The sequence below is a fragment of the Corella eumyota genome, chromosome 2, assembly GCF_963082875.1.
Source record: "Corella eumyota chromosome 2, kaCorEumy4.1, whole genome shotgun sequence".
In the NCBI taxonomy this organism is placed as follows: domain Eukaryota; kingdom Metazoa; phylum Chordata; class Ascidiacea; order Phlebobranchia; family Corellidae; genus Corella; species Corella eumyota.
In genome coordinates, this window is record NC_137491.1 from 2,874,428 (window position 1) to 2,901,386 (window position 26,959).

Sequence of the window (26,959 nt, forward strand, 5' to 3'; positions counted from 1 at the left end):
GAATTACGTTACAAAGTGGCAATTACGTTACAAATGGCATTACTATGCAAATCTGCGCACATGCTGCAAGGGTGATTTAGAAGGCAATCAAAAACCGGCCCGCAGGCCTTAGTTTAAAGACCAGTGCCATATAAACACTTAAAATCGTAACTAGTCTGAACTTTTAAACAACAGGATCCGCGGTAACGCTAGTTGGGTAACAACGTAATTTAACACGTATAAAGAAAGGAAATAATTGGTAAAACGGTATTTTAAAAATTAAAACAAACCAACTTATAATTAATTAATTAAAAAATGCCTGATAGATTTGTTACCTACGTTTCCGGGATTGTAACTGTACGCATATACCTTTTTGTTAGTAATTAAGTTAAGATACTATAGGTTTTTGGTGAGTAAGTAAAGATACTATAGGTTTTTGGTAAGTAACTGAAACTACCTGTTGTAAAATGGAGTCGGAACAAATTCCGATAAAGGTAAGAAAAAAAAGTCAATATAAGCATTTAATTTATAAATGAGTAGTTGACTGTATTGATGGTAAACGTTAAATTTTAGAATGGGGAAATACCTTCATTGGGACTCGAACCCACCGATTACAGACGAGCAGCTCAAGCAATGGTAGAATACATTATCGAATATTACAAAAAACTCAAAACTTTAAAGACTTCACCAGATGTCGAACCAGGTAAATACTTTAAAATGTGGTAAAATAAGTAGTAGCTTATTTGTGCCAAAACATAACATTTTCGAAATATTGAACAGGATTTATTCGACAATTGGTTAAAGATGAGGCACCATTTCATGCCGAAAAATGGGAAGAGGTTTTCAAAGATTTGGATTCGGTAATAATGAAAGGTACAACGCATTGGCAATCTCCAGGGTTTTTCGGATTTTTTACTTGTGGTAACAGCTTTCCATCTCTGCTAGGCGAAATGCTTGATAGTGCCTTGGGCATGGCTGGTATCAACTGGGTAAATTTAACAAAACATTTGTAATAAAATTATAGATACAAGAAACTGCTTACCTAAGGTTAATATTTTTTTTCTTCATAGGCCGCTGGTCCATCATGTACTGAGTTAGAAACTGTTGTTATGGATTGGCTGGCAAAAGCTCTTGATCTACCAAAGGCATTTCTTCATAACGGAACTGGGCCGGGTGCGGGAATAATCAAAGGTAAAAACTATTAAACATAAAGGCTCAGGTAAAAAAAGTCTTAAAATATTTTTAAGATAAATTTATATTTTTGAAGCCTCGGCTAGTGAAGCTACTTTAGTTACACTGTTGGCAGCACGCACAAAAGCAATTCAAAAAGAACTAATTGAAAATCCTGATCAAACTCTTCACCAAGTTGCTGGCCGTTTAGTTGCTTATACGTCTATGGTGGCCTATTAGTGCCACCACAATTTTACCTATAATTTTAGATAAAGCTACAAAAGTAAACGCATTTGCAAACGTAAACGCAAAGTCAAACGCATTTGCAAACGTAAACGCAAAGTCAAACGCATTTGCAAACGTAAACGCAAAGTCAAACGCATTTGCAAACGTAATCGCAAAGTCAAACGCATTTGCAAACGTAAACGCAAAGTCAAACGCATTTGCAAACGTAATCGCAAAGTCAAACGCATTTGCAAACGTAAACGCAAAGTCAAACGCATTTGCAAACGCAAAGTCAAACGCATTTGCAAACGTAAACGCAAAGTCAAACGCATTTGCAAACGTAAACGCAAAGTCAAACGCATTTGCAAACGTAAACGCGAAGTCAAACGCATTTGCAAACGTAAACGCAAAGTCAAACGCATTTGCAAACGTAAACGCAAAGTCAAACGCAATTGCAAACGTAATCGCAAAGTCAAACGCATTTGCAAACGTAAACGCAAAGTCAAACGCATTTGCAAACGTAAACGCAAAGTCAAACGCATTTGCAAACGTAAACGCAAAGTCAAACGCATTTGCAAACGCAAAGTCAAACGCATTTGCAAACGTAAACGCAAAGTCAAACGCATTTGCAAACGTAAACGCAAAGTCAAACGCATTTGCAAACGTAAACGCAAAGTCAAACGCATTTACAAACGTAAACGCAAAGTCAAACGCATTTGCAAACGTAAACGCAAAGTCGAACGCATTTGCAAACGTAAACGCAAAGTCAAACGCAATTGCAAACGTAAACGCAAAGTCAAACGCGATTGCAAACGTAAACGCAAAGTCAAACGCATTCGCAAACGTAAACGCAAAGTAAAACGCATTTGCAAACGCAAATTTTGTTTTTCCGACCTGGCCGAAGAGTGCCAGTGCCAAGTGTTTCCATTCCAAAAAACGCATTTCTTTACATTTAATAATGCAATTTTCCATTTAAAGGGTATTAATTTTATGCAAGAATAGAAACTTTCTTTATTTTAGACATATGTGTTTGGTGATAATAAAAGATACTATTATTTATTAAAATTATACACATTAATTTGGTAACACTAAAAAGCATTTCCGCTTCACTGATTTGTGTTTTGGATTTGGCTGTCGTTTAGTACTTGCTTATCATTATAAATCTTACCAAGAGCAAATTTGTATACACGACAGAAAAAATAAAATATGATTATTAATTACTAGTGTATAGCTTCAAAAGAAAAGTTTATTTCAAACTTAGTAACAGGCAGCTAATAATTGTTAAAGGTAGTAAAAATGGGTCAGCTGACAATTGATATAAAACATGCTAGTGATGTGCCATTGCCAGATTACAAAACAAAACTTTTAAATATAGTTTTTAAAATAGGCTAGTTAAAATGACAGATATGTGGAACAAGTATAAGGAAGAAATGAAAAGAAAACGGTCAAAAGAACCTGAAACCAAAACAACGAGTAAGTTAAATACATCCCAAATTATTCAACAAAAGAGCATTACCATCCAAAGATGTAGCCCTGAAGTCTCAGGTAGAGCTCAAAAATACTCAAAAATTGGAGCTCGTGAGTTTGTTCCGTATTTTTTTGATGAGGTAAGCATTGAAAATATTAAAGAGGCTTGCAACAGTCATTTTTCATTTATAGAAGAAGATTTAACCTGCGATATTTTAGCTGGGGAACAAGGTCCCTCGTGTACCCTTCTTTCCCAATTACCCAATTTCAGAGTAGTTTACATTCGTGCTATTTCAGAAAAAATTAAATTAGTCCCTAATATTGAAATGGATAAAATAAGTGACCCAATGTCTTTGCCTTTGATTAAGAAAAAGAAAACTAGTAAGGACATCAGACAACAACAGCCTTGTTTGGAAATAAATTACCCTATTCCAAAAAGTTTATCTGTAATGGAAATGATAAAGTTAGGAAATGTTTACGAGGCCACAAATACAAAATTAAAAATCTCAGATTTCAATATTTTGAAACTGATGTGGACTTCTGAAATAGAAATAGACATTAAGATGGAAAAAAATAATTTTAGTGAAGGGGGTTTCAGAAAGGCCTATAAAGTGCAATCTTCCTCTAATATATTGCCTGGCACTTGGGTACTGAAAAAATATCTTCCAGAGACACTGGGTGCTTTAAAAGCAACAAATCAAACTCCAGAAGAGCATACGCGAAAAATTGTCCAAATGCATATGCTTGCAACCAATTTTGCTGCACAATTGGCAAAAACTGCTCAAGCATTATCTAATAAACAGTTTGGATATGTGCCAAAATACACTAGAATTTATTTTGGAAAACTTTTAAATGATGGGGATTGGGAGTTTGTTACCATAGAGGAATACATAGAAGGATCTTTTAAAAAGTACATATCAAATGATGGTAAAAAATGTGGTGACACTAATGCAGTTGCATTTCAAAAAGCTGCTTGTTTAGCCCACTTCAGTTATTCCCATTCTGATCAGCAGTTGCTCCTCACTGACCTCCAAGGCGGGATTTTAACATACACAGACCCTGAAATTGCATCTCTAAATCCAATAAATGATGACGGAAGCACACATTTTTGTGCTGGAAATATAGGACCAACTGCAATAACTAACTTTATTGCAGACCATGAATGCAATGATTATTGCAAACTGCTAGATTTAAAGATGTAAATGTTTTTGTTTTTACCCAATTTAACCATGACTTGTTGTACTGCTAGTAAAAGTAGGTGAAAAAATAAACTATTTAAATACACTGAACACTGACAATATTTTTTAGACTGAAATTTTACTTATCTTTATTAAAGTGTTTATGATTTTACATTTTCTCTCACTTTTATATGTTTGCTGTATATATAGATAAAATAAACTTGTGTTCCAAGAATTAATTTGATTATTTGAACAAATACCATACAGTTCACTGAAAATTACACAAATGAATACATAGTAATTTTTTAAAATATAAAGTGAGGGACATTATTAAGTTTAGATACAACAGCTTGTTTCAATAGCAAATAAGTTTCTACACACTTATTAGCAGATAATTGATAAGGGTCGGCAACACAGTTTTCAAACATACTCCTTTGAGCAGGTAACAAAAAATCATTGGGAACTTTAAGTACTTCTGATACATCAGCAACTTCCTTCAATTGAACATCTGTTAATGTTTGCCCTTCAAAAATATTAAATGCCTTAGCAACTTGACGTGTGACATTTGATCTCTAAGCATGGAAACTTTACAACATGTTGTTCTTATATTGCTTTCGTGGAATGATTTTAAAACAAGTTAAATAACATGCGTTAAAGATATTTAATATACATGGTCTGATGCATTATTAACTATAACTAACCACACTTTCTAAGTCCATATTTTTCTGGAAAATTGTATATATGATCAGGAATGCCATCAGGAAGATAAGTACTTTTTTGATAACGAATTCTATGGGTGTTCCAGTTATTGACAAAATCTTTCATCTCCCTTTCCAACACAGGTATGTACACAAATGCAAGTGCATCTCTGTTAAAAAGAAATGCATCCTAGAAAAACTTAATATATTTGGTTGGGAGTGTGATCTTTACCGGCAGCGTGGTGTAGTGGTCAGAACACTTGTTTACCATACACAGGGTCTTGGGTTCAATCCCCACGGCACTTAATCAGCAGCGTAATTATTGGGCAATTATAAATCTATAATATCCCAAACTGACACAGGCAATTCAAAACTGGGTTGGGGTAACTCTTGTTACTCTATGTTTAGGTCGCGCATTCGACCTTCCCACATCGAGGATAAAGATATAAAGGCCTATATACATCTTACCTGTCTAGGGCACTTTCAGGGTTGTAATGGCCATTATCTTTCAAAAACATTAATTGGCCTTTAAAATATTTTTCAAGTCTTTCATGCAATTCTTTCCACCATCTCTCAATCTATGTAAAAAATACACCACACTTTTATACACCTGATGTATAATAGTATAAATAGGATAAAGTATCTTTATTCCCCGAAAAAAATTATAATATATATATACAATTTTACAATACTATTTTATGTATATATACAATTTATATATAGTTTATAAGATAACAAACTTGATTTGAAGTTGATTTTCCATAGATGACTGTATTGCCCGCATTAGTAGCAATCTCAGAATACTGTCCTCTAAGAAATGCATGCATTGTAGCCATAATTCCAGTTTCTGTGCCTTTGTCAAGTCGAATAAATTTTGCAATAATTTTTTTCTCATACAAATAGTCAAAGTACCAACGTCCTATTAGTTTTGGGTCACAATTATCTTTCCAGATTCGAAGCCATAACAGCTTACGGCTGGCTGTATCAATACAGCCATAAACAGCTAGAGGAAAGGTACTTCTTTGAAAACCCATTAACTTACAATGTCCATCAAGTGAATGCACCCAATCGGACCCTTTACTAGTAAAATACCCCTTTTTAGGCCTTTTTTTTCCTGGTATTCTTGATTGAAGGCCTTCTGGGTCCAATTCTGACATTGCTGCATAGACAAGATCTCTTGGCACATTCATATTATGTTGAATTCTGAGTTTCTGTTGCATGGCTCTATATCCCAAAAATTTACCTGGTCCCTGAAGTTCCTTATGTACTGTTAGCTTGACTTCGTTTAAAGATATCGTTCGATTAGTATAAGTTATATTAAAATGTTGAAGACGGCGGCAGAGAGTCCTTAGGCTCCATGTATACTGAGGAAAGTCACGTTTAACAAAGTCAAGTATTTCTTTTCGCTTAAATAGTTTCTTTACTAAATCTTGTAAATGAGTGGCCAACTTATCATCACTTTTCCAATCAGGATTTACTAAATCATGTTTGGGTAAAGACATTTTAAAACTCTAGAGGGAACCTTAAAGGCCATAAAAACTGTTGGAATTAGAAAAAAATAAGTTACACAAACTCTGGTCTGCTGCTAAGCCAAAACCATTCGACAAGAGGCCAGCAACTATAATCAATAACATACTAAACAGGCAAAGAAAACTAATGACTAAGTCGCAGTAACAAAGATGTGAGTGAAGTTAGCCATTGCACATCCAGGAAAAAAATTAAAACTGCAAGCAACTTAAAATCTGATCACCTAGCTGCCTAGTTAATAGTCACCTTTAGTGTCGTGGTAGCTTAAGTTACTACCCGCCTAGGACTTGTATTTACCTTACACCTTGATATGAATGACAACAAACTTGTACAAAAACGCAATTTAAGAATTCTTCAGCAATCATGCGTTTTACCAGCTCATGACAAACATAGTTTCCAGTTAAATTTCGATAAATATTAAAATATTTTATTACAATTCTACACTTTGTATTTTTAAATTGCTTTTAATGCATATAAATAATACATTGCAGATGAATAAAAAATAATTTTTTTAAATGTTTAACAACTTTTAACATTTTGTGATGGAAACACTGGCACTGGCACTCTTCGGCCAGGTCGAAAAAACAAAATTTGCGTTTGCAAATGCGTTTCACTTTGCGTTTACGTTTGCAAATGCGTTTGACTTTGCGTTTACGTTTGCAAATGCGTTTCACTTTGCGTTTACGTTTGCAAATGCGTTTGACTTTGCGTTTACGTTTGCAAATGCGTTTGACTTTGCGTTTACGTTTGCAAATGCGTTTGACTTTGCGTTTACGTTTGCAAATGCGTTTGACTTTGCGTTTACGTTTGCAAATGCGTTTGACTTTGCGTTTACGTTTGCAAATGCGTTTGACTTTGCGTTTACGTTTGCAAATGCGTTTGACTTTGCGTTTACGTTTGCAAATGCGTTTGACTTTACGTTTACGTTTGCAAATGCGTTTGACTTTACGTTTGCAAATGCGTTTGACTTTGCGTTTACGTTTGCAAATGCGTTTGACTTTGCGTTTACGTTTGCAAATGCGTTTTACTTTGCGTTTACGTTTGCAAATGCGTTTGACTTTGCGTTTACATTTGCAAATGCGTTTGACTTTGCGTTTACGTTTGCAATTGCGTTTTACTTTGCGTTTACGTTTGCAAATGCGTTTGACTTTGCGTTTACATTTGCAAATGCGTTTGACTTTGCGTTTACGTTTGCAATTGCGTTTCACTTTACGTTTGCAAATGCGTTTGACTTTGCGTTTACGTTTGCAAATGCGTTTGACTTTGCGTTTACGTTTGCAAATGCGTTTTACTTTGCGTTTACGTTTGCAAATGCGTTTGACTTTGCGTTTACGTTTGCAAATGCGTTTGACTTTGCAATTGCGTTTGACTTTGCGTTTACGTTTGACTTTACGTTTGCAATTGCGTTTGACTTCGCGTTTACGTTTGCAAATGCGTTTGACTTTACGTTTGCAAATGCGTTTGACTTTGCGTTTACGTTTGCAAATGCGTTTACTTTTGTAGCTTTATCTAAAACTGTAGGTAAAATTGTGGTGGCACTAATAGGCCACCATATACGTCTGTGTGTACGAATTCCTCAGTTGATAGAGCAGGTATATGAAAGTTTACAGGTCATGTTATTACTCAAATTACAGGTCATGTTATTACTCAAACAAAATTATATTTACACAATGTATTACCTTTAGGTATGATCACATTAATTGAAATGAAACAACTTGATGTTGACTCAACTGCATCTTTAAGAGGTTCTACTTTGTTGAAAGCAATTCATGAAGATCGAGCAAATGGAAAAATTCCATTTTATGCAAGTTTTTATTAATTGAAAGTTTTAACTTTAACCAATTTTATAGCTTATTTATTACTTTTAGGTTTGTGCAACTTTAGGAACAACATCTTGCTGTAGTTTTGACAATATTAAAGAAATTGGAAAGATATGTTAGTAATCATAAACCTAATACCAGCACAAATCATAAAATAATAAGCAAAACCAATAACTTAAATCTAAAGTGTTATAAATTGCATAAATTAGGTGAACAAGAAGATATTTGGTTACATGTTGATGCAGCTTATGCTGGGGCTGCTTTGATTTGTCCTGAATTTCGGTATCTTGGTAAAGGACTTGAGGTATACTGGTTCTCTAAAATAAATTAAATTAAATGTTGTATGTTTAATTTGCCAAAAAAGTTTTAAAAAATGATCTATTCAAACAGAAAACCACTTCGTTCAGTTTTAACCCTCACAAATCCTTGATGACAAATCTGTTTTGTTCTGCATTATGGTAAGAAAATAAATATTTTATAACAGAAACATTTGATACCTTTGCATCCCTTAACAAATTTGAGCAAAATAATTTTGACATAAGATTTTTTTTATTAATTGCAATAATAATGCAATCTTTTAAGGGTTAAGGACCTCAAAGATATGACTAACTCGATGCATGTAAATCCAGTCATTCTGCAGGTTGAATCAGAAAACTCTGTGGTCGATTACAGGGTAATTAATTGTTTAATATTATATTATCTAGGTTAATAGAAATCTAAGTTGCAATAAATTTTAAAAACTAAAACCTACAAACTCTAGCATTGGGAGGTCTCAATTGGTCGAAGATTTCGTGCGATAAAACTCTGGTTTGTGTTACGAATGATCGGGATAGAAGGGTTACGTCATCATATAAGAAAGGGAGTTGCTGAAGCAAAATTTTTGGAGTCTTTGATATTAAAAGATCCAAGGTTTCAACTGATGTATCCTGTACATTTGGGACTGGTTTGTCTTCGATATATTCAACCTGGAGCGAATTTAAAGGTAAACAGAATAAATTAGTTGTTTAATAAGTAACTGTAATGATAATTTTTTAAAGAGTGTGTTAGAAAAAGCCTCCTTTTAAGTTCTATATAAATTTTTTTTATATTTTGAAAGGAACTAAATGATTTAAACGAAGTACTTTGCAAACGCATTAACAAGGACAAGCGACTATTTATATCGCCAGGAGTTGTTAAAAATGCTTATTTTCTTCGTTTTGCATGTGGCAATAACCATGCAGGCGAAAAGCGAATAAGAAATTGCTGGAACATTGTCCAAGAGATCGCCAATAAGTTAGATTTAAACAATATTTTTTTTTAAATGAAATAATATACAGCATTTATTATATTTTTTTTAAGAATTTTGCACAATTAGACATTTTTATATTTTTGTATCTTTTCATCGATTGCATTTCAATTAATTTATGTTTTGTTATTTGGGATAAATCTTTATTTATTTTAAATGCCTTTGCAAATGTTATTATATACCTTACAACATTACATATCTATAAGATTACCTAGAGTAAACACTGAAAAAAAATTTACTTACCAAAGTTAGAATATGAAAACATTTTTTGATTATGTGTAGCTGGCCATTCATTTTGGGACTGCAATACAATTTTCTTGGTAATTACAAATGTATTCATTTTTTGTAATTTTTCCTCCTTGAACACCTTTTTCAAAAGCACTACAACATAAAAGCAGTGAGAATTAAATCCAGAACCTTATGTAGTAACCCTAAGTGTTCTAACCACTACAAAAGTTTAATAAAAAAATGAAATTGGGTTTTTTTTTTTTTTTTGTATATACCTTTATCCTCGATGTGGAAAAGTCAAATGCGCGACTTAAACATAGAGTAACATAAGTTACTCCGACCCAGTCTCGAGTTGCCTGTGGCAGTTTGGGATATTATAGAGACTATAATTGCCCGGTAATTATGCTGCTGATTAAGTGCTGGCTCAGCAGGAGTTCATACCGTTTATAGCGCCTTACTCAAGGGCGCTACAGCATGAGATCATTGGGGATTGAACCCACGACCTCATGTGTGGTGTAGCAAGTGTTCTTACCACTACACCACGCTGCCGGTTTATCCTGTGTACGTAACACAACATTAGAATCAAAAGAAAATTTATTACCTATAAAAACTGTAATAGCAAGGTTTCAGGGCAATAACTAACTTTCTAGCAAATAATTTAATAATCCTAAACTTTTGTTAAAACGCACGTTGTGGCTTTCGTTTTGAATATTTTTTTACTTGAATGACGTCACATTACTGTTTCGCTATAGAAATCATACACCGAATAGTTAAATAAAAATAAAAAAATAATTTGTTAAAAATAAAAAATGTTAAAGTCAAAATTGTATAAATTGTAATAGTATTAGATAAATACAATTTGGTGTTATACAGCCAAATGCAAATCATGCGTATTACGTTTAATTGTATTAAACAGCTGATAGATGATAACTCGTGGCCTATAAACTAATGTTTACTAAAGACGTCATAACAATAATAAAATGTAAACAACCAGTTTTTAAGCGCGATTGAGATAAAATTTAAATTGTAATTAGTTTGTTCTTGTTTGGTTTAGTCTTGTTTTAAGTAGATTACGCTAAAAAACACGCATTTAGTTTTTTTGTCATCGTTAATCTTGATCTTTGATTAGCGTTTCTAAAGTTTTCAGCTGCAAGCTTTCGCTATGTATAGTTTAACGTTTGCAGTGTTAATTATTATTGTCAGATTAATTTCCGCGTGTTTTTTTATGGTAACCCAACACAAATATACTCGTGCAATGAAGAAAGGCAAGCCTAAACAGCGTCGTTACACTTCACTAATCGGTTAAACCTTTTTAGAATTTAGAAGGGGAGGCTTATTTGTTTAAACTATTTAGCATACAGAAATATGTTTTATTATTTCTTTTGCTTATTGTTTTTTGCAAATTTGGGTAATTCTGTTAAAGTGGACGTAACTAAGACTAAGGTTTGGGGTCCTGGTATAAGAGAAAATGCTGCACTACCTGTTAGATATTTCTATATTCAAGCATATGATAAGAACAACAAAGTGTAAGTTTGTTACTTGTTAGTTATACAAAATGTGTAAAAATTTAATTTTTTTGTATTATATTAAAAGTTAAATTAAGTTTTACTGAGAAATATAAAAATAAAGATTGTATGTATTGTTTTAATATGCTTAGATAAATAATGTTGTATTATATTTTATACAATATTATATTTGATCTGTTTTAGAATATCAAAAGATCTTGGTGATAATGCTTTTACAGTAAAACTAACGAGTCCCACAACCAGCCGTGTGAGAGCGTATGTCCAGTGTCTTAACCGCCACAATGGCAGTTATATCGGCAGATTCCGAATGTATGATTACTCTGGGGAACTTAGTATTGCTGTCACTTATGAAGGAAAACATGTAGCACAATCACCCTATAAACTTAAAGGTATTTTATGTTTGCAAAAATTGGATTTAGATGCTTTTAATAAGTGCAAAAATTTTATTAAGTTTTTTTTTGTATATTTCTTTATTTTGATGTGGAAAGGTCGAATGCGCGACCTAAACATAGAGAGAGTAACATCAGTTACCCGTCTCGAGTTGCCTTTTAGCAGTTTGGAATATTATAGATTATAAATGCCTGGTAATTATGCTGGAGGCTAAGTGCTGGCTCAGCAGGAGTTCATACTGTTTATAGCGCCTTACTCAATGGCGCTACAGCATGAGATCAGTGAGGATTAAACCCACGGTCTCATAGTGGTGTAGCAAGTGTTCTTACCACTACACCCCACTGCTAGTTCTGTTCTAATTGCAATGTTTTTTAAGTTAAAAACTTTAAAAATTTCTCTCTTAAATCTGTTATCTGTGAAATTAAATATTTTTATTTTAAATGTAAGTTTTTCTTTTACTACTTCTTAGAGGTTTATGGCGATGAATGTTATTGCCCTATTAAACCAAACCAATGGAAAAAGGCCTTACAATGCCCAAAATCTTACAAACAAATGGAAAGCGATCTAGGAACTTTCCCATCCATTGATCTTTCTACATTGCGAAACAAAATGGTTGAAAGATTTGCAAAGCATCATTCAGTATGCCATTATGCAATTAAAGACAATGAGGTGAAACAAGGAAATTATATTCACTATACATTAAATGACAATACTTTAGAAACAGTCTAAGCCTAAAAGTATTCGTTTGATCCGAAATTTATTGATTTAAAATTAAAATTTAAAACGGAATTTTTAAAAAAATTACATTTCCTTACATGTTAATTTACCAACCAAAATTTTGAAAAAACTTTAAAATTGTTAATTTTTATAGATTCATCGGGAATGTCATGGTAGCATTACAGACTTTAAGATGTTTATGGATGCCCCACTTCTTAACCTAGCAAAGAAGGTTTGTGTTTATTCTATTTTTATTTTTAAATCAACTTACAAATTTTCAGTCTGGCTTTTTATTCGAAAATAATGTTATGAAAACTAGAGTTACTTGTTAGTTTGTTTCATTTATAAAATAGATTTGTCATTTAAATATGATTTAAGCAGAAATAACCGGTAGTACCTTAATACTCACCCACTCAATTTAATATTTATTTAATGCAATAAAAATATTTTGATAACTTTCTCAGGAAATTTTACTGAGCATTTAAAAAAGCTTTTATAGTATATTATGGCAAACCCAGCATTTTAATAAGTTTTAATTTTTTAGACCAATAAAATATTTCAAATGTTACAGATTATTTTACTCGTAATTAATCGATATTTTATTTTGCTTTCAGGTCCATCTTCCTGACATTGAATTCTTTATCAACTTGGGGGATTGGCCACTTGAAAAAACACACGACAACCCCTTACCTGTTATTTCCTGGTGTGGATCGGACAGTTCTTATGATATTGTGTTGCCTACTTATGATCTAACTAACGCTGTGCTAGAAATGCTGGGGAGGTGAATTGATTTGTTTTAAGTTTTATTATTTATTTGAAAGGCAGAGGCCAACATCAGAGAAGACAATACAGTTTTGTAGTGGTAAGAACACTTGTTACACCATCATGAGGCTGTGGGTTTAATCCTCACTGCTCTCATGCTGTAGCGCTCTTGAGTAAGGTGCTATAAACGGTATGAACTCCTGCTGAGCTAGCTCTTAATCAGCAGCATAATTACCGCGCAATTATAATCTATATAATATTCCAAACTGCTAAAAGGCAACTCGAGACTGGGTTGAAGTAACCGATGCTACTCTATGTTTAGGTCGTGCATTCGACTTTCCCACATCAAGAAAAAAAAATATACAAATAAAGAGAACTTTTGAGTCTTGTGTATTGCTTGTTTTAATTATAAATGTATCATAACACGAATTTAGTTTTTAATTTACAAACTTGGTTTAAACCTAAATCTTAATCACCGATATATCACAGTTATATATTTTTTATTTTAAATTTTTACTGACTAATACACTAACAATTATGTGTGAATTATTATTTTTAGTTTTGCTTTTACAGCTTTTATTCCATGGAATACTGAATGTTACTAACAAGTATTTATAACTTTTGTTATAAAACTGTTAATTGGTGTTAATTTCATATTAATTATTTTATGCATGCTTTTCTTTTTAATTTGGTAATGAGTATTAATTAAGTTTTACTTAAAAATAAATTGGTAATGGTTGTTAGCGGTTGACTTATTATGGTAAAAACTTTTTGGTAATTTAAATATTATCAATTCTAATTAGAGGGTTTTTCCGAAGAAATCTAAATTTAAATTATATAGAAAAATTCCATGGTACTTACTTAATTAATTATCCATAAATAGAGTAGTTAGAAATACATTTTTAAGTATTTGTTTTTATTTTAGAATCACTTTGGATATCTTATCTGTGCAATCTAACACCGGGCCAAGCTGGAAAAATAAAAAAGAATTAGGTAAGTTGTAAGATAAAAAGTTCACAATAATACAACTTAATTTTTGAATTCATTGAACATTTTTTGAGGAACTTTACATAAGAACTAGAATATTATTTTAATGGTAGTAACAGTTTTTTTTATGCACCCTTTGAATTAATTTTTTTACCATTTTTGTTTAGGTTTATTTAGGGGACGAGACAGTCGTCAAGAACGTCTTAATTTGGCTGCAATGAGTGTTAAAAATCCTGATATCATTGATGCAAAAATAACAAATTATTTTTTCTTTAAACAAGATGATAAGAAATATGGAAATAAGACCAAACATATTTCCTTTTTTGATTTTTTCCAAGTGATTAATTTTTTAATAATGATATATAACTGGCAGCATGGTGTAGTGGTAAGAACATTTGCTACACCACATGAGGTCGTGGGTTTAATCCCCACTGATCTCACGCTGTAGCGCCCTTAAGTAAGGCGCTTTAAGCAGTATAAACTTCTGTTAAGCCAGCACTTAATCAGTAGCATAATTATCGGGCAATTATAATCTATATTATTCCAAACTGCCACAGGCAACTTGAGACTGGGTCGGAGTAACTGATGTTACTCTAAGTTTAGGTCACTTATTCGACCTTCCAAAATTGAGGATAAAGATATACAAAGGAAAGAAAGTTAGTGTGTTATCTTTCATTAAACAACTTAATTTTTATGTTTTTAGTACAAATACCAACTAAATGTAGATGGAACTGTAGCAGCTTATAGATTTCCATACCTAATGGCTGGTGATGCCTTGGTGTTTAAACAAGATTCAGGTTATTACGAGCACTTTTACAAACAAATGAAACCAAATGTGCATTACATTCCACTTAAACATGATCTTAGTGATGCTATAGAGAAAATTAAGTGGGCAAAAAGTAATGACAAAGAGGTAAGATATTAAATCAATTTTGGCCACGTATTTACTTTGTTTTAAGGCAACTAAATAAGAAGTATTATTTGGTATATTAAAAAAACTATATATTTGTTTATTTTGGATTTGTGCTCTTTTAATTTTATTGTAATAAACTGTTTTTTAGGCTAGAAAAATCTCACAAGCTGGTACAAAATTGGCAAGAGAGTTGTTAACTCCTGCTGAAGTATTGTGCTATCATGTCATGTTATTCGAGGTATAACATTTACTCAAGTTCTTAATAAACATCAATACTTTATGTAATCAATAAAGTCATAAAAAGGAATTCTGTTAGACAATTTTATTTGTAATAAAAATGATTCCTGGTGAGCCTAATAATATGGGCTTGAAAGTTAACAAAATATATATCTAACATGGTGGCAAAAATGGCATAAATATTTATAACCTACATTACTATTTAATAAATTATTATTGTAAAAATATAGACTTAACAAAAGTGTTCTGTTTAGAAATATGCTGCAAAGCAAGTGGGTGAAGTAACTATTCTTGATTCAATGGAAAAGTTGGAACATCCTAAGAATAATGCTTGTAAATGTAAAAGGTCAAAACCAAAGAAGGTAAAACAAAAAATTTACTGATTTTATTTAAACATAATAATTATTCACCAATAATACTACACTTAAATTGCAAAAAAAATGTGTTTACAATATCATAAGATTTTTAATCATAATTAAAAATGAAAAACTAAGAAACATTTTTTACATTTATTTAGGCCAAAAAGGAAGAATTATAATTTTGATTTTGAGTGCAAAAAGACCATATTCGTGCAATCTTACAATTAGGCCTTAAAATATACAGTTCAAATTTTTTCACATTTTATAAATGTTTTGTAGAAAATTAGCTTTTTTAGTCTCTATTATCAAATATTTTTTCTGTATTGTCACTACACGTTATTTGATGTGTTGTTATCTAATTTTACACAAGTGTGCAAAAAATGATTAATATATACTGCTATATATGAAATATGAGTGTTATATATAATCACCAATAAACACAATGTATTTCTAATTGGAATGAGTTATGGATTGAATTATATTTAAGTACACCGATTCACCAAATGATTAAATCTCACATGAAATCTTAAAAGCATTTTCCGAACAATATCCTTTAGATGTTAGCAAGTGATTCATTCATTCTATCCATGACCATATCAACGTGCGAATTACCAAATAATAAACAAGGTCTGAATCGAATAGATCTTTCTCCGCATGACCCGATAAGAACACCTATATAAAATATTAATTTTAAAGTTACGTGTAAAATATATAAATGTAAAAATGTGTTATTTTATCACCATGTAGTCAAATTTTTATTTAATTCTACCATTAACCCCTTCTATAGGATTTTAAACACGGCAAAACGAAGTTAATACTAAGAACAGCATTTAAAAGAAAAAACAACTGAATGTTGTACTCTTTGTAAATTTGATTTTATTAAGCGACAATTTAACTAAAATGCCGTTATGCATTATTGTATTTTTACGTTCCAGTGACATAAAGTAACTTTTATAGTTAAACTATTGATACTAAGTCACCACAACGCCTTAAAATTGGTCAAATATTTATTTATGATAGCGTCAAACATAAGTCTATTTTATCTACCTAATTTATTAAAAGTAAACTTATTCTGTTTATTTTAATACACCACACGTGAGGTCGTGGGTTTCATCTCCACTACTCTAATGCTGTTTAAGGCGCTATAAACGGTATTAACTTCTGCTGAGCCAGCAATTAATCAGCAGTATAATTATCAGGCAATTATAATCTGTAATATTCCAAACTGCCACAGGCAACTCAAGACTGGGTCGGAGTAACTGATGTTACTCTATGTTTAAGTCGCGCATTCGACTTTCCCACATCAAGGATAAAGATATATACAAAAAAAATACAACACTCACATTACTATAGCAAAAAATAAAAGGAATAGTTTGGTAAGTAATGGAAATAACAATTACCTTTGTTAAGCATTTGTTTTAGAAGTTTTTCTCTTGCTCCGTCCGGAATAATATCAACAGCCCTGAACGTCCCTCGGCCTCTACTGGATTGTATTAAACCTTCGTATTTAATCTCTAGCTCACGGAGTCCTTTGTGGAGGTATTCGCCGGTTTTTAAAGCTGATTCTGCCGCGTTTGTACGTTTTGCAACCTCGATGTATTTGTCGAGGATTATCATTTTAATTGGGTCGCCCATCCAAGTATTATAAATTCTGTAACCCTGAAAATTATTATAATTTTAGTTCTGGCAAAATACAACAAAATAAGAAACAAAATATTTGCTTTTAGTTAAAAAATATAAAAAACCCTTTTTATCGAAAAATAAGGAATTTTTTTGCTTACGTCATTCCACCTGACGTCATCGCTAAAATAAAATCCCCCGGTCGACATTTTCTTTGCGAAAGTCACGACATCCGGGGGGGTTTCCAGTCCCCAATGTTCGTGCGCCCACCATTTTCCCGTTACACACATCCCAGTTTGAACTTCGTCTACAAGCATACCAACTTTGTGCTGAAAAATAATATAAAATTTCAAGGAAATTCAGGCATATAAAAATGTAATAATAATTTTTTTTGCACAGATTTTGCCAACTTTTACAAAAAAGGCACTTTTTTTTTTTAAAAATTTTACAATACCTTTAAAGTAATAGCTCGTAGTTTTTTGAAGAAATCGTCGCTTGCATGATTGTCCCCTCCTTCAGCCTGTATTGGTTCGATTATTATTCCAGCAACTGGACATTTTGATTTCCAGGATTCGATTAAATCCTCTACAATTTCAAGACACCTTGCCTGAATATTTAAAAATAAGGAAAAATTACAAAAACTAGAAATTGACAAATATTTTTAAGGAAAGTGTAGAGTTGTGAAAATATTAAAAACAGTTATAACCTTAGTGGGGATCAAACCAAAGACCCTTCGTTGCGCCAAACATTGGCATTAGCATTGTATTGGGCAATACTATTAAAAATCTTTTTAGTTATGCTACAATCGCTGCTGAACTGAAATCTTTCTAATTACCTCTTCTGCAGCATTTTCGCTCTCATATGCCTCCAGTGGATATTTAAGTTTTGGAAATGGTGCAACGGGCCAATCAAAAGCAGGCACGTCGATCTTATGCAACCACTTTGTGTGCGTAGTTGATAGAGATCCCAAAGTTCTGCCATGAAATCCACCCTCGAATGATAAAATTGAAAGATTTGAACTACCAGGAACCTAAAAACAATAAACAACTGAAATCAAAAATTAGTTTTAAAAAAAAGTCACGTGTTTCACCTTATTAATAAGCACTCTAGACGTACCATAACACATGGGTTTTTACTTAATTGTACTTTAATCGTCATCATAGTTTTAATGCATGTTTTTTTAGAAATGTATTTGTTTTTCTAATTTTTTTCTGCGAAAAAGTGTTTTTGGCGGAAACAAATGCTTTGCATTATTTTTGTTACACATAGCTTCATAATAACAAGGTTATAAAGTGTCATATGACTTTGACATATACAGCTTAATATCGATTAGGGTTAAGAAAGTGGCATGAAACGTTTTCAGCAAGAACAAATTAACAAACCAAGTAAAGATAGGTTGAAGTACCTCATTTTTCATGCAAGTCAAATACGCGCTATCGCCGGGCGGCGGCAACTCACTCCCTCTAACATTCTTCATATACCAGAAAAATAAAGCCTTGTATGCGTTTTCATTACTGCAACTCCCACAAGACATGGTAACTACTTGTTTCAGGCCTGGTGGGACAACTTTAAGTAAGCTGTCACGTGTTACTTTTGGAAAATCTTTATTTGGGAAGGATCCGAGGGCGGATCTGTTAACCAACATTGCCTGTTAAAATTATAAACAGCGTTTAATAATAAATTTCTAGCAAATTGACTTTTTAGTCAATCAATTTTAAGTTAACATAGAGTTTCAAGATGTAAACCTCTAATGTATTACAAAATAGAAATATTAAATAAGCAAAAAAAATAAAAAATTTTAAAATGCTAACGCACATATTTAAAGTTTAAATTTTATGAATAACTGTTTTACTTATAAACTTTAACATGCTTCAGGTGCAAAACTGTGCATCCTATATAATACAGGGTATAAAATAAACATCAAAGTAATAGTTTAACAAGTGGATATAAAGTAAATTTTAATACTAGATAGTAACTACATTTATACAAATTGTAAATCTACAATTTAATAAGATTTTGTACCAAGTTATAAAATTTTAAAGTTTTACAGTCTGTATCATAAATGTTTTATGTTAATCTTGAAAGCAGGGTTCATTATTATGAGTTTTAGAAGCTGTAAAGATGTTTGGATAGAAGATAAAGAACCTATTGACTTCAGTTCTTAACCTGCAAGTTTGCAGAGACCAAGTGCAAACACGAAAATTTAAAATCAAATATTTAAACATGACGTCATAACATTACGCTTTCATGTAGAACATACAAAAAAATGGTAAAAGCAAAAGTTAGCAAGTTTAGGTTTTTTAAATGTGTTTATGAACAACTAACCTGAGCATAATCACTTTTTGTAGCTGCCAATACTTCGGGATGGTTGTAACCTTTATAAAAATATCGTGAGTTCATTTAAATATATAAGCAAAATAACTTCCGTTAAAATATATATGCAAATTGTGTCCGCTAAAATTTTAAGCACTTCTGTAAACATAAATAATTTAAAATACCTAAATTGGAATTATTTGGCATTTTTTGACATATGCATTTTACAAAAATGCTAAAGTAACATATAAGTGCCATTGACGTTTTAAGGAAGTAATAAACTTTTTTTAAAAGATTAACAATGCTCTAAAATTAGCGGACTTGTCCTAAACGTTTTTGTAGGCGAACCAGGCGAACCGGTCATGGCGTCGGACTACGAGCCGAAAGGTTTCGGGTTCGAGCCGCACCAACGTCACACTATTCGCCCTTGAGCCCGGCGTTTACGGATAGCTTAAAACACGTCATTACAGCACACTCTTCCCCAATAAAAAATATAAAACCTATCACCTTAAGGTGATAGGAAAAAAAATATATAAAACCCACCGAATGGTAATGAAGAAATTTGTTGAAAACAGTCCAGCAAAATATTACCATCCGCATCAACTAAGTAATTGCCTTGACTTTTTTCAAAGTCACAAAAAAGAGAAAGAGCTCCTGTGTTCTAGAAATTCAATTAATTTTTGTATTGGTTTTTATAATTTGATTTTAAATTAATCTAACAGTTTACGCACCTGAATTTGCGCTGTCTCTTCGATTAATCTCTAAAGAAAGAAATTCGATTAAAATAAACTTTGGCTATCGATAAATCCATGAAATTAAAATTAAATTTTAAATAACGACATGTCCTCTGGGAGATACAGGGTGACTTTATTATTATGTTATTGTATCAAAATCGATATAATCGGTCTAAAAACTTGTAAGACATACAGTTATAATTTTTTACAAATGCAAGTTTCAAAATATTAACAAAAACTTTAAGTACCCAAATTACGTAAATCAAGTAATTGAAACAAAAATCTTTGTGCACATTGCGTTATTTGACTCGTACAAAAATGACAGCAGTTTTTAAAAATACAAATTGCTTATAAGAAATAACAAAAAAATTTAGCTTCGTTAGTTGTTTAAAATACATTTCTAGTTATTTTAATGTCATGCATTTATATTTATAGCACGTTTTATTAATAATTTTTTTGTTTATTTATTTTTAGTGTATTATATCTTGTAAAACAAATATAATTTTTATCGGCCAGCTTGTTATGGATTTTGTTCGGCTTTTTACTATACTATATACAGCTAAAAATAATGAGGTTACGCGCACTACTAATCTTGTGCTAACTCGCTTAATTTGTAAACACATACGTCACATACCTTTGTATTAGGACCGGGCATTTCAGTTTTAACACAGGGTCCTTCATATTCGTTTTTTAGTTCTTGTTGAGAAGCAGAATGCTGTTGCCTAAAGTCTGGAATTGGTCAATGCAATTAAGAGGGCTATCGTTTCCGCATTTACAGTAATTTGACTTTTTATAGAAATCCATTTTATAGAGATATTGTTAAAACAGCACTTATAAAGTTTACTTACATTTGCTGCTTGGTAACACAAGCCTATTTTTTCCCGTTTTTAAAAGCTGTCTGGTCACAAAAGTTGCCATAATTATACCAACACTTCTTAATAATTACAACACTTAACCCAGTTAAAACAACAAAAATTGCAGTTTACTCTACAAGTATTATGATACAAATAAGTCATATAAACAAGTATATCTTTCTTATTTTGATAAATTGGCTGAACTAAGCTTACGAAGTTTACCTTTATAACACGGTAGAGCAATGTCTTTATTGAAAGCTACTCTATTAAGTTTACCTATGTTGCCAGCGACGCAAATAAAAAAATAAGGTGCCTTTTTCCGTAGGTCTCTCACACAACACAACGATTTGTAATGCAGTTTTACTCTGGCACTGGTGTAATATCGTACCGTTTTTTTAAAGTAACTGGACCCTAAACTCAACTAATCCACATGAACAGATAACTGTACTGTTTTAAAAAGTGACAAATTTCACACCCTTTAAATTACTGTCCAAGCAGATCTGTTTCATGTAAGTAATGTTTTGTTTCCCGTTTAATTATAGCAAGCAATTTTTTTTGGAAATAAACATATTCTTTATACATTTCAATGTTTTCCTTTGCTTAACTTTTACTTATAATAAGTGTAATGTTTTTTTGTATTACATTTTAATGACTTGTCCATTGTACACTAGTGGCAACATCGAGTCGTTTCCCTACCATTGTTTTGTTTTTGTTTAAGCTCTTACGTATTCCATACAAAACCCTACTTACTGACTTACAGGCTTAAATTATATAATAAGTTTAGAGTTAAAAATAAAAACAAAAACTTGCTGACATAGGACTTTGTCGATAAAGTTTGGTATTGTATGTTTTAATTTACATATAGCAATGAAGATATGAATGACTAAAAACTTGTAAATGTAAACAGACGCCAGCAGACCAGACTGTCAGAAACGGCTAAATTGCTGATTATTAAACGACTCTCATAATTAAAATATAGATGATTTCGTCTGTATTATTTATGTGTATGGTAAATGTTTATTTGTTTTGCACTAGAAAAACAAGAAAACTTTAAAGGAAACAAAAACTGAGTTAACCTAATTTCTTTTTGTTGTCAATAATTTTCCAAATTTTAGAGTAAGACATTAAGTAAATACAATTGAAATTAAGAATTATTTTATTCTTGATCCTATTACAGACTTATTATTTATAAATATGTTATAATTTAACTTGCTAGTTAGTGCTATGGTAGAATGTAATATTTTAGGTTTACCAATTGACAAATTGATATATAAAATTGCTCTTGATTAATTTTTTTTTTTCAGATCAATTCTGTATAAATGTGCGATAGATTTTTAAATTCTATATGATTTAAACTTTAAAAGAAACCTTTTAAGGCAAAGCCTTCCAATATGAATGTGGCTTTGTTAAAGTCAGAACTCCAACATGTTTCCAAAGTGTTTTCCAAGACTAACACCACATTTCGTATTCTGAATGCAAGTATTGACGAGATATGTTGTCAGTTTTTTACTTCAACAAGTGAAAAACATTTAATCAACTGCACAATAATGGTAATTATTAGTAATCATTGCCCTTGACTAGCTCATGTAGAATATTTATAGTCTAGCATCGTATTAGATTTTAGATCTGTTTTTAAAAAAGGCTTAGTATAACAAGGGTTGTTTTCAAGAAGGATATATTTTATTAAAATTGTCTCAGTTTTTCCTAATTTTGTTTATTCCTTACCCCTTTAACTTGTTAGTCCCTCCCTTTTTTGGGGGTTTCTTTTTCCCCAATTAGTTTAAATTTTGACAGGATAAAAATAGAACTTGATTGTTTAAATAGAAATTAAAAATTGGATTAGTTTTTGTTAAAGTCTTTGACTTTTTTAATTTGTAATAAATTCTCAATCTTTGAATGTTTTTTTAGGAAACTTATCCTTGCGGCAAGCCAATGTGGTACTCAGAGTCAGATGACAAATATGTTGTTCAGGTTATGGAAGAGTTGGCTGATTATGACACGACATCAAACTATAAAGTATTTAAATCACATTTGTATTTTAGTGAAATTTTAAACGTGGCTCAAATATTATATAATGTTACAACCCTTTTACATTTTCTTAAAGTTTTTTAAAATATTTTTTTTTGTAACTTTAAGGAAACAAAGATTATTAGTTGGTAAGTTGATATGCCAATGATTTCTTGTAAAAATTGTTGTTTGATCATTTTTTTTCTAGATTATTGGCACCATCAGATTTTTAGTAACACAACTTTGCAAAAAATTCAATGTTTCACTACCACCACAAATAAGAGATTTGGATGAAAAACCAATAGTGATTGTAAGCATTTAAATATATAACCTACTTTCTGTATTTTTTTATTGCAATATTTGTTTTATGTTATTTATTTATTAATGTTGTCATACCGTTTTTTAATGGAATTACAACGTAGTTGGCTATAGACCAAATTTATTTTGTTAATAGGAAGTCATTATTTGGTTTTATATTATATATACTAGTTATGTCTTATTTTTTAAACCGTTATTTTTTTTTAAATAGGCCTATTTATTTTTTTTTCTTATGGTTAGGAAAACATGGAAGAGGAAAAAAACTCGAGTTCAGAAGAAGATGATGATGAAGATAATTATATTGTGAGTTGAAAAAAAATGTTTTTAAATTAAAAAAAAATTTTTCAAAAACTTTAAAATTTTTTTTTAATATTCTAAGTTTAAAATAGAAAAAAAATCATGTGTACCTTTTGTGAGATTAAAAAAAGTTTAAAATAGAAAAAAAATCATGTGTACCTTTTGTGAGATTAAAAAAAGTTTAGCAAAATGTAGTAAATAGGCTTCAAATTAAAAAAATGTTATATGTAATTAGAAATACATCTATATTTTGCCTTTTTAATATTTTTTAAAAATGTTTAGGATGATGAAATTCTAGAAGAGGATGCTGCAGCAGAAGCAGAACAAGCAAGAAAAGAGAACAGCGATATCTCAAGAGAAAATATGGCAATTTTGGACAAAATTAAACAAACACAACGCAAGGATTATATCGAAGTAAACAAATTACAGCTTCATTAATATTTTGTCACATTTTATATTTTTTTTTTATATTTATTAATCCTCAATGTGGGAAGGTCGACTTTATGACCCAATAACAGAGGAACATCAGTTACCTTGATCCAGATTCAGGTTGACATTGGCAGTTTGGAATATTATAGATAATAATTGCCTGATAATGTCCTTATTAAATAACAGCTCAGCAAAATTCATAGTGCAAGCCCAGGACCTCGTGTAGTAAAGCCACCTATTCCGACCACTACACTTCTCTGTCGGTCTAATAAATAAAGTTAAAATTGATTTATAAATATCCTTTTTTTTAGGGTCGGATATCTGGTTCAGTTCAAGCTTCAGACCGACTTCTTAAAGAATTAAAGGCAATTTACAAATCAGACAGTTTTAAAAAAGGTGAATTATTTTAAATATAAATAGAGAACTTAATTAAACTGTAAGGTTTATGACTATGTTAACACAAAAAGAAAGATGATACTGATATTTTATACTAGGTCCAATTACCATGTACATATGACAGTATAATATACAAACATTGTCACAAGGACAATATTATCTTAAGCAAATATGGGCAACTTGAAACTTGGCAAGGTGTATTATTAACCTAATCATGATTATGACTTAGAAATTCCCCATACCATCAAAACATCAGATTTTTAATACTTTTTTTTACTCATTAGCAGTAAAATTTAAAAAAGGCCCAAAAAAATATTATAATGTAATACATGAAAAAAAAATTACAAAGTCAATTTCATAAATGAATAAAACATTAAATTTATGCGGGTAATAGTCAAATACATCGTCACCACCCTTATTTTGTCCCAGGTCACTATAATGTTGAATTAGTGAACGATAGTTTATATGAGTGGCATGTTCAAATTCTCAAAGTTGATCCCGACAGCACTTTGCATGCTGACATGAAGAAACTTAAATCAAAATGTGGAAAAGAATCGATCGTGATCAGTATAACTTTCCGTGACAACTTTCCCTTTGACCCACCTTTTGTAAGGGTAGTTAGACCTGTTTTAAATGGGGGGTAAGTATTATTTATGTTTTATTTGTAATAAAATAGTAAGATTTGATGATTTTGTGGCCAATGAGCCAACATTATCCAAACATTTTTTTTGTTTTAATTCTTGATATTGAAAAGTTGACTTCACAGATTAATCATGGCTTAATTTTAAGCAGTCCATTTATAAATCTGCCGATTGGTATTAGGCAAAGCAAGAGTTTAAATTGTTTAAATAATATAATGAAAAAAATTGGTAATTAATCAGGTTTGTACTTGGGGGAGGGGCAATATGTATGGAGCTTTTAACTAAGCAAGGGTGGAGCAGCGCTTACTCCATAGAGTCACTTATTATGCAAATTATGGCCACTTTAGTTAAAGGAAAAGCTAGAGTCCATTTCGGTGCATCAAATGTAAGTATTCAACTTTTGTTATAAAATATATGTAAGCCATATGAAAATATGCTAGTATGAAATAATAACAAAATAACCCTTTTTCGTATTATGTTTCACAAGAAAATATAAGTTATAATTTTTTCCATAAATTAAAATTTTAAAGCAATTATTTTTTGGAAATGTAACTTATTTAAATTTTTTTAGTCTACGTACAACCTTACCAGAGCCCAACAATCCTTTCAAAAACTTGTCCAAATTCATGAGAAAAAGGGCTGGTTCACCCCACCCCCCGAAGATGGGTGATTACCCTAGCCTGATCTCACTTGGTATATCTGAGATTTTGTTTGAAAATGACAATGTATTGCTGAGCCAAATTATGTATAAGTTTATGGGTTCTAAGTTTTGTTTAATATTTTAGATTCTTAAAAAACTATGTCATCTTTTTAAATGTTAAAAAAGTTAACAAAGCTTTAATTTATAAATGGTGCAATGGGTTATTTAAAAAAACAAACAAGTATATAATTTGTTTTAGATAAATCAGGTTTTAATAAAGTTTTTCTAATGTTAAACATGGTTTATAACAAATGTTGATCATTCAAATAAATGCTTAACTTTTTGGTATTGTCCCAATTTGAATCTAACTCAGTCCATATTTTGGCATGGTATTACAACATTAACTTTTTACTTATCTATTTGAAATTTTTGATTTCTCCCTGTACCATAATTTAAACAGTAATCTAAAAAGTCAACTCGTACCCCTTGAAATCCAAACCTGACTCTAAATGAATATAGAAACGTTTTTAAGTCAATTCATACCCGGTCAACTTATCTCCTCTCAACCATTTTTGGCAAAAATTGCCTTGTTAAAAAAGTGTTTCAATTCCTTATTTTTAGTCGATTTCGTGATTGTATATATTAGTTAAGTTTCTTTTTTTTCTGTGCATCTGATTGTTCTTTTTCATCTCAAGCCTTGGCTATTAACTGTTGCAAAGCTAACAGCACACTGTTAAGCCTGTTTTCACTTGCAATAATTTGCTCTTTAGTTTATCAATTATCTTAGTCATAAATGTAACATATCTAAAACACTATCGTTCTTTTTTTTTACTGCCCAAATTGTGAAATAGGTAAATGAAGGCTTGAAACCAAAATTTTTGCAAGTGTTAATGTGCATTTAACAGTTTTGCTTAACACAGCTTACCTTAATTGTGCCTGTTCATTTATTTTCTTGTTCTTTTATGTATTATAATTTTCTGTTCATCTTATTTTTTAAGTGGCAATTAATTATTGTTGTGCAGTTTGTGATTAAGACATTGTTAAATGTGAGAAATATAAAAAAATTATATTAGAAAAGAATAATTTTTGTTGCATTTTCATTGGTTTTGGTTAAAAAATACTGCTTAAAAGAAAAATAGTGTTTGTGATTTTTCTATGGGCTATAAAAATAATTTCTTTAATTTTTAATTTGTTACTTACTTTTTGTAAAAAGATGTTGAATTTCGTAATAAATTAAAGAAA

The 26,959-nt window shown here is 31.1% G+C and overlaps 6 protein-coding genes and 1 pseudogene across 6 annotated transcripts; 5 read left to right on the plus strand and 2 right to left on the minus strand.

Moving 5' to 3' along the window:
- Nucleotides 1-446: 446 nt before the first annotated feature.
- Nucleotides 447-1,389, plus strand: LOC145741300 (aromatic-L-amino-acid decarboxylase-like). The gene is made up of 5 exons (XM_082558866.1): nucleotides 447-473; nucleotides 553-682; nucleotides 760-968; nucleotides 1,050-1,170; nucleotides 1,247-1,389. The coding sequence occupies exons 1-5, from the start codon at nucleotides 447-449 to the stop codon at nucleotides 1,387-1,389; spliced, it is 630 nt and encodes a 209-aa protein (XP_082414992.1).
- A 1,382-nt stretch (nucleotides 1,390-2,771) lies between these two features.
- LOC145741307 (myosin heavy chain kinase C-like) lies at nucleotides 2,772-4,043 on the plus strand. Its single transcript, XM_082558875.1, has 2 exons — nucleotides 2,772-2,847; nucleotides 3,034-4,043. The coding sequence occupies exons 1-2, from the start codon at nucleotides 2,772-2,774 to the stop codon at nucleotides 4,041-4,043; spliced, it is 1,086 nt and encodes a 361-aa protein (XP_082415001.1).
- Nucleotides 4,044-4,637: 594 nt separating this feature from the next.
- LOC145742743 (uncharacterized) lies at nucleotides 4,638-6,627 on the minus strand (annotated as a pseudogene).
- Nucleotides 6,628-7,949: 1,322 nt separating this feature from the next.
- Nucleotides 7,950-9,128, plus strand: LOC145741313 (aromatic-L-amino-acid decarboxylase-like). Its single transcript, XM_082558881.1, has 6 exons — nucleotides 7,950-8,052; nucleotides 8,274-8,368; nucleotides 8,455-8,522; nucleotides 8,647-8,737; nucleotides 8,825-9,046; nucleotides 9,102-9,128. The coding sequence occupies exons 1-6, from the start codon at nucleotides 7,950-7,952 to the stop codon at nucleotides 9,126-9,128; spliced, it is 606 nt and encodes a 201-aa protein (XP_082415007.1).
- Nucleotides 9,129-10,848: 1,720 nt separating this feature from the next.
- Nucleotides 10,849-15,935, plus strand: LOC145743659 (protein O-glucosyltransferase 2-like). The gene is made up of 11 exons (XM_082561680.1): nucleotides 10,849-11,103; nucleotides 11,287-11,492; nucleotides 11,963-12,162; nucleotides 12,365-12,442; nucleotides 12,825-12,991; nucleotides 13,898-13,965; nucleotides 14,127-14,296; nucleotides 14,663-14,872; nucleotides 15,021-15,110; nucleotides 15,364-15,471; nucleotides 15,627-15,935. Exons 1-11 carry the CDS (start codon nucleotides 10,943-10,945, stop codon nucleotides 15,645-15,647), a joined length of 1,479 nt encoding a protein of 492 aa, XP_082417806.1. The 5' UTR covers nucleotides 10,849-10,942; the 3' UTR covers nucleotides 15,648-15,935.
- LOC145743658 (4-aminobutyrate aminotransferase, mitochondrial-like) lies at nucleotides 15,632-21,123 on the minus strand. Its single transcript, XM_082561678.1, has 11 exons — nucleotides 20,984-21,123; nucleotides 20,770-20,864; nucleotides 20,133-20,162; nucleotides 19,945-20,062; nucleotides 19,414-19,463; nucleotides 18,494-18,736; nucleotides 17,924-18,118; nucleotides 17,543-17,695; nucleotides 17,250-17,417; nucleotides 16,869-17,127; nucleotides 15,632-16,140 (listed from the first exon to the last, which is right to left on the minus strand). Exons 1-11 carry the CDS (start codon nucleotides 21,051-21,053, stop codon nucleotides 16,022-16,024), a joined length of 1,500 nt encoding a protein of 499 aa, XP_082417804.1. The 5' UTR covers nucleotides 21,054-21,123; the 3' UTR covers nucleotides 15,632-16,021.
- Nucleotides 21,124-22,298: 1,175 nt separating this feature from the next.
- LOC145743798 (ubiquitin-conjugating enzyme E2 Q2-like) lies at nucleotides 22,299-26,955 on the plus strand. Its single transcript, XM_082561841.1, has 9 exons — nucleotides 22,299-22,539; nucleotides 22,898-23,005; nucleotides 23,205-23,306; nucleotides 23,555-23,617; nucleotides 23,894-24,025; nucleotides 24,352-24,436; nucleotides 24,866-25,076; nucleotides 25,318-25,462; nucleotides 25,649-26,955. Exons 1-9 carry the CDS (start codon nucleotides 22,381-22,383, stop codon nucleotides 25,745-25,747), a joined length of 1,104 nt encoding a protein of 367 aa, XP_082417967.1. The 5' UTR covers nucleotides 22,299-22,380; the 3' UTR covers nucleotides 25,748-26,955.
- The last annotated feature ends 4 nt before the right edge of the window (nucleotides 26,956-26,959 follow it).